The sequence below is a fragment of the Echinops telfairi genome, unplaced genomic scaffold (assembly GCF_000313985.2).
Source record: "Echinops telfairi isolate 266 unplaced genomic scaffold, ASM31398v2 ScPeMD7_15;HRSCAF=58, whole genome shotgun sequence".
NCBI lineage: Eukaryota > Metazoa > Chordata > Mammalia > Afrosoricida > Tenrecidae > Echinops > Echinops telfairi.
The window spans coordinates 2,545,426-2,565,626 of NW_022103912.1; the positions used below are offsets into that span (position 1 = coordinate 2,545,426).

Sequence of the window (20,201 nt, forward strand, 5' to 3'; positions counted from 1 at the left end):
CACTCCGCACTCCCCCCATCATTCACTATGGTAAGATTTTTTGTTCTGATGATGCCTTACACCTGATCCCTTCGACACCTCGTAGTTGCATAGGCTGGTGTGCTTCTTGTTTTAAAGGGAAGGCGGCACATGAATAACCCTGAGATAAGAGTGAGGAGAGGTGGGCAGTCTAAGGGGTTGTTTTCTGAAAACTGAGAGAAGTAAGAGCTGTGAATAAGAGTACGGTGATAAGGTTACCCACTCACTGCCACCCAGTCAACTTTGACTCTCAGTGACCCAACAGGACAGAGCATGAGTTTCTGAGAGTAAATATTTATGGGAACAGGAAGCAGCATTTATCTCCCTTGGAGCTGCTGATGGATGCACACTCCTGACCTTGTAGTCATCAGCCCCGAGTTAACTCAACCTGGCTCCTTAGAGTAGGGAGTGAAGAGCTGGCAGGAAGAGACCATTTCCTCTCTGGGCCTGGTTTCTTTTCCTTTGCTTTTCCCTCTTCCTTTCTCTCTCTCTGTCTTATTACCTGTTCTGAATGCACAACTGAAGTGAGAGGAGCCCTAGCAACTTGGTGGTCTTAGCCAGCTTTGCCTGCCATCCAGGTTTCTGTTGGTCTTTGCCTTTGTGTGTGTGTGTGTAGGTAGGGGGGCGTTTCATCGATCATTGTAATCAATTCCCCTTTTTCTCTCCCTTCTCCCCTAGCCTCCCCCATTCCCTCTTGGTAATGCTACTCCCATTTCTGTGTTCCTGAGGGGTTTATCTGCCCTGGATTCTGTTTGTCGAGAGTCTACATGCTCTGGTCTAGCCCGATTTGTAAGGTAGATCTAGGTGAGGAAGCCACAAAGAACCAGAGGAATTTTGTGTGTTTTGTCGGTGCTGTACGGCCCCTTGGCTGACTCATCCCTTCCTTGTGACCCTTCTGTGAGAGGATGGCCAATTGTCCACCGATGGGTTTTAGACTCTACGGATGGGTTTCACGCTAAGTGAAATTGACTGAAGTTGTCAAAGATTTCATTTTATTTGGATCCATAATCCATAAAAGACTTTTCTCTGCTTATCAGATGTTGCTTATTGGCTCAGTTTGAGGATTTTTGTTTTCTGTAAGTTGTGGTGTAATCCATACGGATAGGATAGTCTTCGATTTTCATCAGTAAGTTCTTCAAGTTTTCTTGACTTTTCAGCAAGCAAAGTTGTGTCATTTGCATATTTTCAGATTGTTAATGAGTCCTCCTCCAATTCTAATGCCCTGTACCTCATATAGTTACAGCTTCTCAGATTATATGCTCAGCACATGGTTTGAATAAGTATGGTGAAAGGATCCAACTCAGGTGCACATCTTCCCTGATTTTAAACCCTGCAGTATCCCCCAGTTCTGTTCTAATGACTGCATATAGGTCTGCAGCTTCCGCCTGAGTATGACGACGCATTCTGGAATTCCCAGCATTTTCGATGTTATCCATCATTTGTTATGAGCCACATAGTCAAATGCCTTGACAAAGTCAATAAAGCACAGTCTTTTTTTTGAAATGTCTTGGTGTTCTGTGTTTTCAGCCAATATCCAGCTCATGTTAGCAGTGGTATCGCTTATTCTACATCCTCCTCTGCCTCAGACAGCTAGCTCCCTGTTGATATTCCTGCTGCAACCATTTTAAAACTGACTTCAGCAAAATTTTGTTTGCAGGTGATGCTAATGCTATTATTGTTGGATAATGTCTGCATTCTGTTGGCTCACCATTCACTGCAGTGGGCATGACTCAGGTTCTCTTCCTGTGTGTTGGCTGATAGCTGTTTTCAAGAGTTCTTAGCACAGACCAGTGAGCATCTCTCGGGCCGCATCCATTTGTTGAAAATTTTCATTTGGTTCTTCAGCAACTGCTGGAGGCTTGTTTTTGGCCAGGGTCTTCAGATCATCTTCAACTTCCTTCTACAGTACCATTCTTGGTCGGATGCTCCCGCCTGAAATAATGGAATGCCAACCAAGTCTGTTGAGTATAGTGATTCAGTATTATTTCTTACCACTGCATGTGAATATACACTTATCTCTAAATTAAAAAAATTAAATTAATGATGTCCTCCAAAGAACATGTAAGGTTAAAAATAATTGTGTGTGTGTGTGTATGAAGACTTTCTTGGATTTTGATAGAAATGGAGCTAAACCAGCCTATTTCAGTAGAATTAACATCTCTACTACTCTGAGTCTTGTAATTTGTGAATATATTGTCTCTACACTTCTTTAAATCTCTTGATTTCTTTCATCAGCATTTTCTAGTTTTCAGCAAAGAAGTCCTGTGTTTTGTTAGATACACTTTTGCTTTTTTTTTTTAGTGACTGTAAATGTTATTGTGATTTAATTCTGTGTCCATGTGTTCATTGAGAGTGGGCTTCAAAACATGGGTGAAGGGAGACAGCAGACGGTGTAAGATAGGAAAATAAGAGTAACTTATAACTTATCAAGGGCTCACAATGGTAGGAGGGTGAGGGAGGAAGGGAAAAAAGGAGCTGATACCAAGGGCTCAAGTAAAAAAATGCTTTGAAAATGATGATGGCCAAATATGCACAAATGTGATTGATACAATCGATGTATGGATTGTTATAAGAGCTGTAAAAGCCCCCAATAAAATGATTAAAAGAAACCACGGCACTAATGGAGCTCTGTGAACATTTTGAAGCCCCCTTGTAGATAGGAATACCATTGATTTTTGTAGAACTAGGTTATTCATTCTAAGAGGTTTTGTGGGTACATTCCTTAGAATTTTCTATTTAGACAATCTTCTGCGTAACCTTTTGCTTCCTTTTGGCTTTTTTTTTTTTTTAATTACACTAGCTAGAACTTCAGCACTAGCTTGAATGGTGACAGCCGCTCTCTTTGCCTTGATCCTGATCTTATGGGGAAAGCATTTAGTTTCCATCATTAAGGTAATGTTAGATGGAGGTTTTTGTAAATGCTCTTATCACCTTGAGGAAGTTCCTCTTTAGTTCTACTTTTCTGAGCGTTTTAAAAAAGATCATAAATGGATGTTGAAATTTGTCAAATGTGTTTTCCAGTTGATGTTATCAGTGACTACCTCTTATCATCCTGTAACTTCCTCCCATACCAGACCAGACAGAATCCTCGTTGATGTTTTTATATAGTTTAATCATAGAATGATGTGTGGTAAATATAGGTATGAATTGCTGAAAGTAATATTTCTGAGATTATATGCATATGAAAAACAATTGTTTTATAAAATATTTATATTTGAATTACACCATCGTTCTTTTCCCTTTTTTTAATTAAATACTTTTATTGCGGGCTCTTCTATCTTCTATCACGATCCATACATTCATCCATTGTGTCAAGCACATTTGTACATATGCTGCCATCATCATTTTCAAAGCATTTTCTTTCTACTTGATCCCTTGATATCAGCTCCTCATTTTTTTCCTTCCCTCCGGCATCCTCATTCCCTCATGAACCCTTGATAAATTACGCATTATTGTTTTCCTATCTTACATCGTCCACTGCCTGCCTTCACCCACTCCTGTTGTTTGCCCCCCGGGAGGGGGTATGTCAATTCTTGTTATGAACCCCCTCTCTCCCCCACCATCATCATTTTCAACACTATTATTAGTTTGATTTTTCTCCCACCTTTTCCTTTCATTACTCCTTCATTATCAAAAAGCTAAAGATATAGGCATATAAATACTCCATACCACAAACTGTAGTTAGAACACCAGAAAAAAAACAGTGACTATTAAAAGAAAATCAGCAGTAACAAAAACTGCTTGGAGCACATGCAGACAAAACTACGTGGTCTGAAGGCCACGATAATTGAATATGATGACAGTTCTGACCTGAGAGCACTAGACGGTTCAAACAGTAAATTATCAGAACATCAAAACATGCAGTGGTAAGTGTATAACAAATTGATTGTATGAAGTGTTGTTCTTGTTAAATACTGTTGAATTGGTCCCAACTCACAGCGACCTCGTGTCCAACAGATTCCACTCATAGGCCTTGCTCCTGGGCCACCTTCACAGTTTTTCTTATGTCTGAGCCTATTGTTGCAGCCACGGTGTCAATCCGTTTTGTTCTGGGTCTTCTTTATACTGCCCCCACTTTACCAAGCACGATGCCCTTTTCCAGTGGCTGATCTTTGCGGATAGCATGCCAGACTTCCACATGGATGATTCAAATGACAACGGCTAGTCTTGCTCACAAACCTTGCTCGCACTTCACCTCGGTTGGAGGGCTCCTCTCACCCCTGTGTATCTGGTTTTCATAGGGACTTGATGCTCTGTCTGCGTGTTCCCTTCTTCTCCTCAGGATCCACCCATCGAATCCTCGACTGAAACATTCAGCAACGGTAGTCCCGGCAAAGGAGATGGCACCTTGAAGGCAAATGCAACCAGGACAGCCTGTTTCCTCTTCCAGTTTCTGGGTCTCCTTCTGCTGCCCGTCTGGGAGAATAGAGGCTGGCTGCTGCATCTTGGTTGGCTGCTCACAAGCTTTTACTCATCCGCCTGGAGGTAGACTAGAATTCATTCAAATTTTGCGTTTAGTAAACAGTGTCCCGTAGGGCACCTACCTGTCAATACCATTACTGAATTTTTTTAAAATGTGTATTTTCAGCTTTACTACAAAACACCTACTGCCATTGATTGATTCTGACTCATCAGGCCCTTCCATAGGATTTCCAAAAACAAACGGAAAAAACCCCACTGCCAATAAGTTGATTCTGACTTCTGGGGACCCTGTAGGACAAGATAGAACTGTGCCTGTGGGGGCTGGACTGTCACTGCTTATGAGAAGAGAAGGCCCCCTCTTCCCTCTGAGGAGCAGCTGGTGGTTTTGAACTGCTGACCTCGCAGGTAGCAGCCCAACATGTGACCATTATGCCAGGGGGGCGCTGCACGTCTTTCTGGGAGCAGAAAGCCTCATCTTTCTCCTGAGGAGCAGTTGGTGGGTTTGAACTGCCAACTGGCAATTAGCATCTAACACTTAGAAGACAGCACCACTCAGGCTCCTTTTGGCTTTACCAGATAACATCAAAGCGTCTCCAAAGCACTACCCATTTTCATGCCTGCTCTGCCTCTTTCTACTTTCCAGCACTTTCTAGTGTCAGAGTTTTTACTTTGTCAGTTTGATGAGTGAGTTATCTCCTTGTTATTTAGATTTCCCTAGTAGTTACTAGTCAGAGGATGGGCAGTAGTAAGTTAGTGATAGAATTTTCACGTTTCCTACCGGAAACCCTGTTGAGTTCCTAGCCAATGTACCACCCATGCAGCCACCAGTCATCTGTCAGTAGAGACCTGTGTGTTACTGTAATACTGAACAGGTTTCAGCAGGGTTTCCAAACCAAGATAGACTAGGAAGAAAGGACTGGTAATCTGCTTCTGAAAAATCAGCCTTGAAAAGTCTATGGACAGAACAACCTGATCTTGAATCAGGTGCTGAGTGGACATCACTAATAACAAAAACAATTACTAATGCAGTTTAAACATTTATTATTACTACAAGTATTTTTCCTAATTTGCATTGTGTATTGTGACTGAAAGTTGTAGCTAGTTTGCAGTAGCTACTGCTGGACATAAGTACACCTTATTTGAATCTTTAAAAGTATTGGCAATTTTGCAGGTTTTTCTGAGGAAAAACTTTGGGGTGATTTTCAGAGAGTATATTATTAGGAAGAAGAGTATATTTTTAGAGCAGCGGTTTTCAACCTGTGGGTCGCGACCCCTTTGGGGGTTGAATGACCCTTTCACAGGGGTCGCCTGATTCATAACAGGAGCAAAATTACAGTTATGAAGTAGCAATGAAAATAATTTTATGGTTGGGGGTCATCACAACATGAGGAACTGTATTAAAGGGTCGTGGCCTTAGGGCGGTTGAGAACCGCTGTTTTAGAGCATCTTAGGAAGTGGTTATGCATTGGGCTGCTAACAGCAAGGTCCATAGTTTGAAATCAGCAGCCCCAACTTGGTAGAAAGATGGGACTTTATACTCCTGTAAAGAGTTACAGTCTCAGAAACTCACAGAGGCAGTTTTACCATGTCCTGTAGGGTCACAGTGAGTCGGCATCAAGTCCATGGCTGTGAGTTTGAGGGATCTTGGACATTTAGAAAGAGCGTGGACTTCCGGTAAATCCTGGCTTCATTATTTACAGCTTTGTGACCACGGGCAATTGGTGCAGTTTCTCTGAGTCTGTTTCCTCATTTAAAATTAGTAGCTCCTGACAAATACCATGGCCCACAGCCACCCCAATTTAATAGCATTGTTACAGTGGTGTTCCTGGGAGCCTCGGTGGGCATTTAGGACCAGAGAAGAGGGAGTGCTGGCTGTCCCAGAGAAGGTGACTTCATTTCTGTTAGTGAGTGAACTAATGAGAGGCAACCTGCCCCTGGGAAACACGTAACATTGCTTGTGTGGGCCCTTAATGGGAGAATCCACCCTGTAGAATGTCATTCATTTTTTAATGAATTTGCTTTCTGCCCTTGACAGCCCATGCCTTGTGCTATAGACTACCTGGACTTTAGATTTTAGCCCTTCAAGCTAAAATTCTAGCATTCTTCATCGGCCACATCAGGATGATCTGACTTGGACACCCCTCTAAATTTGAACCTGACTTTGCCTTAAACGTGCCTGTTCCAGATTAAAGGGACTGAAGCAGGGGTCCTCAAACTTTTTAAACGGGGCCAGTTCACTGTCCCTCAGACCCGTTGGAGGGCCGGACTGTAGTTTAAAAAAAACTATGAACAAATTCCTGTGCACACTGCACATATCTTATTTTGAAGTAAAAAAACAAACAGGGCAAAAACACCCGGCGGGCTGGATAAACGTCCTCGGCGGGCCACAAGTGGCCCGCAGGCTGTAGTTTGAGGCCCCCTGGATTGAAGTATTCTTTGGATTTACAGGTGAATCAGCTTATGGCGAGAAACATGACTGTTATCCCAGGTTTGTGGACTTGGAAAACATTGGACTTGGGTTCAGATCTCCTGCTTTCAAGGATGTCCAATCATCGACAATTTAAGACAAACATTTGCAATTTTCATATTTTCTTTGCTCTTTGAGTATAAATTCTTTGCTCTTTGAGTATAAATTCTTCAGGGATAATTTTGCTTAGTGAATTAGTATTAGCAAATGAGCTTTCCTTTATATATATGTTTTTTTCTTTTCTCACTAGCATTTTGAATTGTCTATTTACTAGATTAATGATACTATTAGAAATACCAGTGTCCCCTGCAGGTTACCTATATAGAAGCTGATAATGCTGCCTTTCAACCCGACCGGGAATGCATGTGTGCGTGCATGCGTGCGTGCGTATAAAGTTTAGATACATGAGGGCTGGGTGGCACAGTGACTAAAGTTTAGAAGTATGAATGGACTTTGAGCTTGCACGTATTCATAACCTCTAGTTTAAGACAGTTCTTACAATGTGCCCTGTTCCACACTTGCTCTCGTTAAGTGATCACTGACAGGATACAGTGCAGTGAAGAAAGCAGGTGGTGCCTGGCGATCTGGAGGACTAGTGTCCAGGGGTCTTCAAGGCTTGTCTGCAGACAGGCAGCCATACAGAGGAGGTGACAGCTAAGTCTGCATGGAAAACGCACGTTAGCTCATGTGAGCCAAGAATTGTTAGTAATAAAATTCAAGGACAGAAAGGGGAATTGTATTAGATCTTTAAACTCTGAGTGTCCAGCTTGCAGAAGGCTATGAATGATAGTCAGTGCCCAGACTCTACTTGCAGAGACCCCAGGGGGTTAAGTCACTGACCACAGATGTGAATCGTTCATTCCTTAGCAGAGTGCATAGGAAGATGAATTACTGAAGCTATAGTTAGCTTAAGACTTAATATTTTACCCCTTATTTTCCCTTTTGACCCATTTTTAACTTGTTTTATTATTTTCTGCTTTCTTTTGGTTTGAAGTTTATGTTTTATCTTCTTGTTGCTCATAGGTATTTTTTGGGGGAGGTCTCATTTTCTTCATATGAAATCTAGGATAAGTCAACAAATTATATAAATCCTTATGGTTATGCTGGGGAGGCTGTGGGAAATGGGAAACTAATAATGGTTATAAGAATGAAAGGAATGATTTAAATTGATTGTGTTGATGATTGCACAATTCTATATTAAACAACTTTATTTAATATTTTTATATTAAACAACTTTAATATGTTTAAACCATTGAATTGTATCCTATGTGAAATATAGTCAATAAAAGCATTTAAAACATTAGTACCTCATGATTTGAGAAAGAATTAAATTAGCTAGCTTTTAAAAACACCTGGGACATAGGACTGGTATATACTTTAAGATGAAATATACCAGTATATTCAAATCAAGTAATAATGTGAAAGATGGCCTAAAACCATGCTATATAATTGACACCTGTGATCGCTAGCATTTTATGCGATTAAAATGAGATCTTTAGTTGATTCTAATATAAAAGTAATTTCATTTTAGGATCAATTGAGCATAGACAATCCAAAGCAACTATCTAGATAAGGTCTGTGACTTATATGAAGAGCCCTGGTGGTATAGTAGTCATTCAGTGGCTATGCAAAGTTATCAGTTCGAAACCACCAAACGCTCCTCAGGAGAAACATGGGGCTTTCTGCTCCTGTGCAGAGTTAGAGTCTTGGAAACTCAGAGAGGGAGGCAGTTCTACCCTGTCCTATAAGGTTGCTATGGATCCATATCCGTGTTTGGCAGCCTGCCTTCTCCCCCTAGCCATAAACACTCCTAGAGACGTATATGCCTCTGCTGCTTTGTTTTATCTCCTGTGCCTGTCAGTCTTTGTTCGTCACAGCATCAATGCCAGAATGATCCGGGATCACAGTGGATAGGTGGAAGTCACCTGGGGGCTTTGGGGTCCGCAATAGTCCACCCTGGGTTTCAGGACTCTGTCTATCAAGTTAGAATGTCGAAGAGCTGGGACTGGGGGCCCTAAAGTTGAGGAGGGGAGCATCGGCTAGTTGTTTGAATATAATTTTGAGTTAATTTTACTTAAACTATACTTACATCTCTTGCCACAGGAATTTCTTCACATGGCTTCCGAAGAAGTGACGATTACAGTTCGCCTCGTTCGTTCATTTGAGCACAGAAATTTCAAGCCTATAGTGTATCATAAAGTTAATTTGGACCAAACTGTTAGGGAATTTATAGTATTTCTAAAGCAAGGTATGAAACCTTTATTATTTTTTTAAAAAGTATTTTGGAAAAATGTATTTAAAAATTATTCTTTTAAAAAATATAGTCAAATGTAATTGTTGATTTATGTCTTGATGTCCCTGGGTTGTGCCAGTAGTTTGCTGTCAGCCAGTAACTGAAAGGTTGGCAGTTCGAATCCACACGGCATCTCCATGGAAAATAGGCCTGGTAATTTGCTTCCATAAAGATAACAGCCAAGTGAACCCTATGGAGTTTACTTAAGTAGAATCACCATGAGTCAGAATCAGCTTGATGGCAACTGGTTTTGTCTTTATTTATTTTAAACTACTCGGTATCCTCTTGTTCTGTTTGAACTTGGACTCTGTATAGGTTCCGCATGAGCACACTGAAGTGTTCTGGTATTTCCATCTTTTGAGATGTTACCCCTTGTTTGTGCCCATTGTCTTGATATGGTGACGGCTTCATAAGTTTAACCATATGTGCATATATATGCAGTGTGTATGTTAGAAAGCTGTGAACAAAAAATCCCTCACAGTCACTGTAGTTTGTAGATCTTTTTCATAAGGAAAAGGGTTTCTCTTTTTCTATCATCAGGCATCTTTATATATTATGTCCCCTAAATGTGTATCCCTCCAAAGGTGTTTATAGTCCGATCTGTCATTTAACTGGCTTTAGCTGGAACCCTTCCCAGTGCGGCAGGATGGAACTCAGGTGGGCTGCATTCACATGCTCACTCCCTGGGTAAATAGTGTGAGACCTTGGGCTGGCTAATTGCATTCTTAGGACCTCAGATTTCTTAACAACCAATTAGAAGGAGTAAAGTCTACTCATTCATTCTTGACTAAAAGATTAGTCCCACTCATGCCAGCCACTATTGTTGGTACTAGCAAGGCTATGAGGAGCTACTGCCCATACCCTATGACAGGGGTCCTCAAACTCATTAAACAGGGCCAGTTCACTGTCCCTTAAACCTGTTGGAGGGCCGGAGTATAGTTTTTAAAAAAAAACTGTGAACAAATTCCTATGCACACTGCACATATCTTATTTTGAAGTAAAACAACAAACAGGACAAAAACACCTGGCGGGCCGGATAAATGTCCTCGGCGGTTGAGGACACCTGCCCTATGGGATCTGAGAGAGGGCTTCAAAAAGTTCATGGGAAATGCAATGGAAAGAGAAAGAGGGCGAGAGGAAGGCTCAAGGTGCTCTCCTTGAGGTCATTGTTGACTCACTCATGTGCTTTGCTTTCTTCCATTGTAGGCCTCTCTCAGTGAAACTAGCTTCGTGGTCGCTGTCTTCTTTCCTCAGGTTGTTTTGTTGCTGCTGCTGCTGTTATTCAACATTTTGTCGTATTTTTGAATGGCAGGTTCCCAACGACTTATACACATTTTGTTCCATGCCATTGGCTGCAGTTCCCTCAGGGCAACAGCATTCTCTCCATGGCGCCCTAGAGGCCCCATTTCCCTTCCTCCTTTGCTGCCCCTTCCTGCCTGCTGAGCTTTGTGTTTGGACATGCTGCCCTTTTGATTTCCTGTGGTTGGTTGGTTGAGGAACGTGTTCACGGTGAGTGCTGTTCACTTGATAGGTGGCCCTGATGGGTGTTGCTCACCTTGCAGGCCTGTGGAGTTGACCTGAGAGCAGTGACCTTTTTGCGTGTGTTATTTGGCTGAAAGACTGTCTCTGGGTGAGGGCTTCTTTCCACCAGCAGCTTGTTTGAGTGTCTGATGAAAGACATGCCAATGACAATCAGTTGTATGGTGGCACAATGCTTTAGCGCTGGGCTGCTAACCAAGAGGTCAGCCTTTCAAACGCCCTAGTCCTTTCTGTGGGGCAAAGACCTGGCTGTCTGCTCCTATACAGATTTCTGCCTAGGAAGCACTGTGAGGCACTTAGACTCAGGTCCACAGAGTTGCTGTGAGTTGAGATTGAATTCAATCAGGTTGCTGTGAGTTGAGATTGAATTCAATCAATGCACTCCATACAACAATCATTTTCTTTTCTAAACATTTAATTGTAATTTATGTGGCTCATGATTCATAGGTGAATAAGAAGCCAATCAGATAACATAAAGCGCATAGGTTTGATTAACCTACTTCAAAGGGGAAAACTTTCAAGACCTGGAAAAACCAAGCAGGCCCATCGTGGCTCAGCTCGCATAGGCTTCCGTGTTTTCAAAGAGTTAATGGGAAAATTCCATTTTCTCTCTCTTTTTTCCTTCCTTAATCCCCCCCACAACAGTTTTAATGGTGTATAATTCACATAGTATATAATTCAGTAATTCAATTACAGGAAGAAGAGTTGTAAAGTCATCACCACAATCAATTGTAGAACATTTCTTCAGTCTTGTACTCATCATTATTAGCTACCCTTTTCCTCCTAACCTCCCCTGCCATATCTTCAAGGGACCATTAACTCAGATACTATCTCTATCGAGTCACCCAGTTTAGATTTCATAAACAGAAAAACAACAACAACAAAACTAACAAGAATAACAAAGTAAAACATAAAAACCTCACTTGGAAAGAAAGCAGAAAATATTAAAAACTAGAAAAAATATAAATGGATCATAAGGAAGATCAAATGATAGGATGCTAATTTTTCATCTAACTGCATCTGTAACAATCCACTTTCCAATGAATTGTGCATATTGGCGAGGCTGTTTACATGCTTGGTTCATGGTCACAGGGGAGTCCCCTGGGGCCTAATCCAAGTGTATTTCCCCATCACTTTTTAAAAAAAATTGAAACAGCTTTATTTTTTATTTTGGGGGGTTTGTTATGATGCTTATTATTCAAAGCAGAGCAGCCAGATCCAGGTTGTGGTTTTTCTTTCTTCTTCTTTAAAAAAAATCATTTTATTGGGGGCTTGCACAGCTCTTACCACAATCCACACATCCATCCATTGTGTCAGGCACGTTTGTTCATATGTTGCCATCATTTTAGAAACATTTTATATCTATTTGAGCCCTTGGTATCAGCTCCTCAGTTTTTCCCCTCCCTCATGAACCCTTGATAATTTATAAATTATTAGCATTTTTTCATGTCTTACACTGACTGATATCTAACTGAAACAGCTTTAAACGGGGTCTAGACAAGGCAGATCAATCCAATCTATTATCTCTTAATCCCATTTGTTAAAACTATTTGAAGCCCATATTATGTACAAAATAAATTAATCTCATGTGAATATATTTCCAATGTATATGAATGTTATTGTATCAAATAAAGCTTCAATTTATTCAGTAGTATTACTGAGTTTTTAGCTAATATAGTAGGTAATGATAACTCAACATCTTTTTTTTTTAATCATTTTATTGGGGGCTCGTACAATTCTTATTACAATCCATACATACATCCATTGTGTCAAGCACATTTGTACATTTGTTGCCATCATCATTCACAAAACATTTACTTTCTACTTGAGCCCTTAATATCAGCTCCTCATTTTTATCCCCCCCCCACTCCCTTGTGAACCCTTGATAATTTATAAATTATTATTATTTTGTCATATCCTACACTGTCCGATATCTCCCTTCACCCACTTTTCTGTTTTCCATCCCCCAGGGAGGAGGTTATATGTAGATTCTTGTAATCGGTTCCCCCTTTCTACCCCACATTCCCTCCACCCTCCAGGCATTGCCACTCACAGCACTGGTCCTGAAGGAGTCATCTGTCCTGGATTCCCTGTGTTTCCAGTTGCTATCTGTACCAGTGTACATCATCTGGTCTAGCCATATTTGTAAGGTAGAATTGGGATCATGATAGTGGGGGGAGGAAGCACTTAAGAACTAGAGGAAAGTTATATGTTTCATCGTTGCTACCCTGCACCCTGAATGGCTCATCTCCTCCCCACAACCCTTCAGTAAGGGGGTGTCAAGTTGCCTAGAGATGGGCTTTGAGTCTCCACTCTGCACTCACCCTTATTTACCATGATACGATTTTTTGTTCTTTGATGCCTGATACCTGATCCCTTTGACACCTCGTGATCACACAGGCTGGTGTGCTTCTTCCATGTGGGCTTTGTTGCTTCTGAGCTAGATGACCACTTGTTTATCTTCAAGCCTTTAGTACCCCAGATGCTATATCTTTTGATAGACGGGCACCTTGAGCTTTCTTCACCACATTTGCTTATGCACACATTTGTCTTCAGTGATCATATCGGGAAGGTGGGCACCCACTGATAAGATTTTTTGTTTTTTGATGTCTAATACCTGGTCCCTTCTACACCTCATGGTCACACAGGCAGGTGTGCTTCTTCCATGTGGGCTTTGATACTTCTGAGTTAGATGGCTGCTTGTTTATCTGCAAGCCTTTAAGACCCCAGACTCTATATCTTTTGATAGACGGGAACCATCAGCTTTCTTCAGCACAGTTGCTTATGCACACATTTGTCTTCAGCGATCATGTCGGGAAGGTATGCATCATGGAATGCCAACTTAATAGAACCATGTTTTTTTGCATTGGATAACTTAACATCCTATAGACAATTTCTTTAATTTGGATGATCTTTGAATATTGATGGTATGATCATTTGATTTTGTATCCTAATGTAATTTTTGTTTGTTTTTCAATTTAGTTCATAAGTATAAGAAAACAGAGCCATATGACTATGCATATGCTATGAATATATATTTGGATATTTTATAATTAAAAACAATCTTTGTCTTATAGATATACCTTTAAGAACCAACCTGCCACCACCATTCAGAAATTACAAATATGGTAACTAATTTTTCTTATTCTTTTAAAACATATTTTCTGTATATTTTCCATATGGCATACTCATGTAAAAACATGCCTAGCATGTTTAGCATGCATAGGAAAGTAACATAGGTTGAATGACTTGCCAAATTTGTATAAAATTCTATAATATAATTTGACATTAATTTTATGCTGATAAATAAATGTAAATTTCATCTTTAAAAGTGATTTTGCTATGTGTAAATAAAAAACAGTTTGCAAGTTTTCTTAGGAATATAGGAATCCTGGTCTTTTGATTGAGGATCCTTGGTGGTGTAGTGGTTACATGTTGGGCTGCAATCAGTTCAAAGCTATCAGCAGCTCCGAGGGGCACAGATGGGGCTTTCTAGTCCTGTAAACAGTCCTAGTCTCAGAAACCCATGGGAAGGTCCACCCTTGATGGCAGTGAGAGAGAGTATATTGATACAGGGGGAAGATGGGGCTTTCTGTTGTGGTAAAAAGTTACAGTCTTAGAAACAGGGGCAGTTCTGTCCTGCCCTAAGGGTCATTATGAATTAGAATCGACTGGCTGGTAGTGAGAAGAGTATACTGATAGAGTAAATTGGAAGGGTACAAAGAAATGTCATTTTTGTGAGACAGCATCTTTGGTTAAAACGTGACTAAAAGTAGAAGTCCTTGGTTGAAGGTTGGTGGTTCAAATCCTCTAGCCCAGTGGTTCTCAACCTCCCTAACGCCGTGACCCTTCCATGCAGTTCCTCATGTTGTGGTGACCCCCAACCATAAAATTATTTTCGTTGCTACTTCATCACTATAATTTTGATATTGTTATGAATCATCAATCATGTAAATATCTGATATGCAAGATATATTTTCATTGTTACAAATTGAACATAACTAAAGCATAGTGATTCATCACAAAACAATGTATAATTACAGATGGTGAAATATTTATTTCTAATGACAAATAAATGAAATTTTGTCGTGGAGTATGGTGTAGCATGGGTTACAGTCTTCACGCTGGGTACTTGCATGTGGTGTGTCTGCATGTGGGCAGACCCGCCTGGGGACGGACAGAGGAGCAGTGTCTCCGTTCCTAGGACCATCGGAAATATGTGTTTTCTGATAGTCTTAGGCGACTCCTGTGAAAGGTTGTTTGGCCCCAAAAAGAGTCGCGAACTACAGGTTGAGAATCGCTGCTCTAGAGGCTCCGTGGAAGAGAGGCCTGGGGATGAGTCTTGGAAAATCAGCCTTGGAAACCATGTGGAGGCAAGTTCTCCGTGGACACTTAGGGATTGTCCTGAGTCCGAATCACCTCAACAGCCACTGCGTGGTGGAAAACACATTTCCTTGCTGTGTGGTCAAAAGAGGGAAAACTAGTAATACAGATGAAGAATTAAAAGAAGAATTTAACATTTTCATTGGCACTAAATAAAGCGCTTTATATACTAGTTTTATATGTTGTAATTGGTGATTTAAAAGAGCCGTAATAGGACAAGGAACAGGGTTTCATTATTCCGTGTAAAGAAGTTATTACTAACTAACCTGTGGTGTGTACTGACACGTCCTAAACTTTGAGTTTGATATTTCATTGAAAGTTATGATGCACCTAATAAATATTTCTGTAATTGGTGCTGACATTATAAAGTATAAATATTTTATTACCTTAACTCACTTTTTAGGGGAGTGACTTTAAATTCTGTTTTCATTTGGAAGAACAACTTATGACCCAAAATACTTTGAAATCACAACTTCACTCTGCATATGCATTTTACATTCAGGCCAGTTTGGAGGTCACAGAGGACAGTCAAACAGAATTTAATTTAATAAGTAGAAACCACTTTGATTTGTTAGATTTAAAAATTTTACATACTAAATATTGAATAAGAGGAGTAAAAAGTGTGATTAAGGTAAATACTAAGCTTCTTATTTTTAATTTTCATAACGGTCCAAGTAGAATTCATTGAAATTGAATCTTAAATCAACCCAGAGATATCATTTCAAATTAGAATAGTTTCATACAATTTCCTTTGCTGCACAGTGTATGTGTGTATGTTTATATACACCACACCAAACTAAACCCCCTGCCGTTGAGTCACTGCTGACCATAGTGACCCTAAAGGACAGGGTAGAACTGCCCTGTGAGTTCCCGAGACTGTAGCTCTTTATGACAGTAGAGAGCCCCATTGTTCTCCCAAAGGAAGACTGCTGGTTCAGAACTGCTGAGCTTGTAGTAGGACTCAGTCCAGTGTGTAACCAGAACCCTACCAAGGCTCCTTGTGTATATACATATCAGCCTCCATGGGCTACATGTGTGCAGATCTGTGCTCCAGACAGGTTTGTTTGGAAGATAAATGTTAGATGATGACAATAGCAGAATATCTGAATGGAGCCTCTGGGCGGCCCAGATGTTTAAGCGCTCAATGAATAGCCAGACGATTGGCAGTTCCAGCCGACTCTGACGCACCTTAGAAGGAAGGTCTGTGATCTGCTTTGGAAGGTCATAACCTTAAAACCCTATTGACTATCCTGACCGGGCAGGGAGCCACCGCGAGCAGGACGGTGGGTTCCCAGGGCGAGGCTTGCCCGGTGCACTGCAGACGTGCTGACCCCTGCGATTTCCCCAAATATGGGAAACTCGACCGCATACTTTGCAGTAGTGGGGGACTGCGTTCCCAGCACTCTCCCTGTTAAAAAAACCACCAACAAAAAACCCCTAGTGACTACAGTTCCACTCTACACACACAGGGTTGCCATGAGTTGCAGTGGAATTACCGGCAACTAGCTTTCAGTGTGCATGCCATGTTCTTTCACCTTAACATTATTTCCTCCTAGTTTTTTCCCCCACAGGTGTGCCTGACCCAAACGATGGTATTTTCAGTTGCCTGATAGGCATGTGGAAAGTTGGTCAATAAATAAGGAAGAGCAAAGAAGGATTTTAGTGCACTTGAATTACGTTCATGAAGAACACGGAAAGTATGGCGAGCTGTGAGAAAAACATACAAATCTGCCTTAGAGTATAGCCCGAGTGCTCCTGAGAGGTGAGGATGCCAAGACTTCTCTCCCAGGCTTTGGAAGTGTTATCAGAAGAAAGCAGTCCCTGAAAATGGACCTTATGCTGGGTCAACAAAAAAGAGGAAGACTGTCGAGGCAGTGGATGGACACAATGGCGGCAACAGTGGGAGCAAGCATAAATCGATTGTGAGGCCGGTGCAGGAGCAGGCACTGTGTTTGGTTGTGCATGGGGGTGCTATGGGTTGCAGCCGGCCTGATGGCACCGGACAATAACAACAGCAGCAGCAACATGTTTCTACTAGTCAGAGAGCTTGGCAATAAAAGGAATATATTTATTTGTGAAGAACTTATAAACCCACTCAAGCTTTAATAGGCTTCAAGTGACTCTTTGTCTAAATTTGGCTTTTTAACAGTCTGGTGCTTTGTGCTTAACAAAGCCCACATGTTCTCTTGTCACCTGTCAGCGCCATCTAGTCTTTGTACATCGACGACCAGAACAGAGCCCAGCATTGGGTGTCAAAGAATGAAAAGGGAATGGAGTCAAATGTACCCTTGACCGTGAAGAGTCTGCGATTGCTCTCCTCCGTGTATTTGAAATCCACATCTATTTTCAATCTATTTTGTTGTTGTTGTGGAAAATACATACAGAAAATTTACCCCAACTTAACGGCTTCTCCCTCTGTAGTTCAGTGGCATTGGTGACTCACTTCAACGTGTGTAATCCTGCTCACCCTCCTTCCCCAAGTGGTTCCTCTCCCATTGACATAAACCCCCTGCCCTTTACGTTTTCTGTCTGATTCTTCAAGTGGCTGTAGTGTATCTGATCTTAAAAAAGTAGATTTTTAGAAAGCACAATGCTTAAGGCAGATATTCCATACTAGTTAAGCTAAGTGCTTGCCTTGTTTTAAAAACACTTCAGGCGATATTCTTGGTTTTAGGTTAGAGATGATCTCAGAGCCTTACTTTCAAGGCTGTCCTTTCCAGAAAGTCTGTCTTCCTTGAGAATTTTAAATTCCCTCTGTATTTCTCCCTTTTGATTAGGATTCTCCTAAAAATCTGTGGTCAAAATGTTCGCTAATGGTAGTGAGGCACCAGTTTTTGATGGTCTCAAGGCCAAGTGAAGTAGTTGTTCATGGGGAATGCTCTGTGATTGACTTACCACTCCTGATTGCTGGCCTCCATGACCAAATTGAGTCTGAAAGCACGAGATGTGCCTCCTGTTTCAGTTGTTATCTCTGGAAGGTGAAGGGTTGTAAAAATGTCGGTTATAAAGCATGGTTGCTGATCTCTCTTTCCTAAGGTGGAGTGAGATTAGAGCGCACACTGCCGGAACACAGTGCACCACAGTGCATTGTATTGTTCTTAGTTTTATGAGTGTGATTTCCTCAAGGAATTTGCTTTGAGGAAATCATGCCAAGAAAGATTTTTTTTTTTGTAATAATGAGGGGTTGTGTGTGTGTGTGTGTGTGGTTGTTTAAGACATAAGAACAAGTGAAGAAGAGTATTCAGCAAAGAAAGGGCCAGTAACACATCTTTTGATAGCTTGTCATTTCCTCTTTCTAAATCTCTGTAATTTCTGTCAGAGAGAAAACCCTGGTGACGGTTTCTGTTCGAAGACTTTTTTGTGCTGCAAAAAATTGGCCTTGTGGCACTGGAGAGACTTAATTTCCAATTTAAAGGCTCATTTGCAAAATATAGAGAACATAATTCATATTTAGTAAGGTCAAACCATCATTTTGCAAGTTAGTTTTAACAGACTTAAACTCTTGTTACAAAATCACTATTACCTTTTGACTAACTTGTCTCAGTAATCAATTGATATTATTTCATATAAGGAAAAGAATGTAACAGATAATACAGAATAACAAGACTATCCCTAAATAACATTTGTTTATGTACTTCCATACATGCTGAGCTTATTTTTCAAGCCATTATGGCATATGCTCATTCCTGATTTACATATTTTAATATTAGGATTACACTGACCCTTTGTTACGCAAAGCAGTGGGTCAGAGCTGCACAAGGCAAAAGACGAGATATGGGCCATGGTGGAGGTTTTAGGGTTTACTCTGCCTACAGGAGGCAGGTGGAAGGTGTACCCTCTGAAAGAACTGCTTCCACGAAGGGAGAGGTCTGTTATAGGACTATCGCAGCAGGCCTGGGCGCGAGGTGGCAATGGAGAGGCTAAAGCTCTGCACAGGGAGGGGGTGAGGCGTTTTTTGTTCTTCATTCTTCTTTGTATCTTTTTCTGCCATACTTCATGATCGTGCCCAGCTAATGTTAAGTATAACTCTCAGACGCTGATTCTTGCTTTGCTTTTAAGTGAATTCGTTGGTTTTTGTTTTTATCATACAGGTGTTAACTAGAGACTGGTAACTATTTTCTTTCTAGTTTTATTGGGGGCTCATACAACTCTTATCACAATCCATCCATCCATCCATCCATCCATTGTGTCAAGCACATTTGTACATATGTTGCCATCATCATTATCAAAACTTTTGCTTTCTACTTGAGCTCTTGGTATCAGCTCCTCATTTTTCCCCTTCCTCCCCGCTCCCTCCTCCCCCATGAGCCCTTGATAATTTATAAATTATTATAATTTTGTCATATCTTATACCATCCGACGTCTCCCTTCACCCACTTCTCTGCTGTCCATTCCCCATGGAGGAGGTTATATGTAGATCCTTGTAATCTGTTCCCCCTTTCTCCCTCATCTTCCCTCCACCCTCCTGGTATCGCCACTCTCACCACTGGCCCTGAGGGGTTCATCTGTCCTGGATTCCCTGTGTTTCCAGTTCCCATCTGTACCAGTGTACATCTTCCGGTCCAGTCGTATTTGTAAGGTAGAATTGGGATCATGATGGGGAGGGGGAGGAAGCATTCAAGAACTAGAGGAAAGTTGTATCTTTCATCATTGCTACACTGCACCCTGACTGCTTGTCTCCTCCCCGCAGCCTTTCTGCAAGGGGATGTCCAATTTCCCACATACAGGTCCCCACTCTGCACTCCCCCTCATTCACAATGCTATGATTTGGGGGAAAAGGGTGAAGGGGGTCAGCATTGTTACAAACTGGGGTCATCTTAGTTCTGAACTGGCATTATTTGTATTACAAAAGACAGTAGATAATTGAAAGTTGATTAAAAGAATGGGCCATTAAGACTATTAGTTTTTAACTCTTACTTGGTTAGGTACCTTATTCTTCTGCCTTAATTGAAGTCATTTAAACCAGGGTCTGTTTTTAAAATAGATTCTTTTACCGCATATCACTGTTGGAATTCCTTGCTGCAATATGGCTAATAAAAATGAGTTTTTGTTAGAGTTGAGGTTTTATCCAGATATATT

General features: G+C 41.0%; 1 protein-coding gene and 1 non-coding gene across 3 annotated transcripts in view; both read left to right on the forward strand.

Moving 5' to 3' along the window:
- CUNH2orf76 (chromosome unknown C2orf76 homolog) overlaps positions 1-20,201 on the forward strand; it is a 51,740-nt gene that overhangs the window by 4,320 nt on the left and 27,219 nt on the right. For both annotated transcript variants that reach the window (XM_045287424.1, XM_004711885.2), the window contains exons 2-4: positions 4,301-4,503; positions 9,011-9,155; positions 13,817-13,867. In XM_045287424.1, coding sequence (XP_045143359.1) covers positions 9,023-9,155; positions 13,817-13,867 — 184 coding nt within the window. In that variant the 5' untranslated portion in view covers positions 4,301-4,503; positions 9,011-9,022. The remainder of the gene's footprint in view (positions 1-4,300; positions 4,504-9,010; positions 9,156-13,816; positions 13,868-20,201) is intronic.
- LOC115868612 lies at positions 16,370-16,532 on the forward strand. The gene has a single exon (XR_004045699.1). It is a non-coding gene; the product is annotated as a U1 spliceosomal RNA (small nuclear RNA).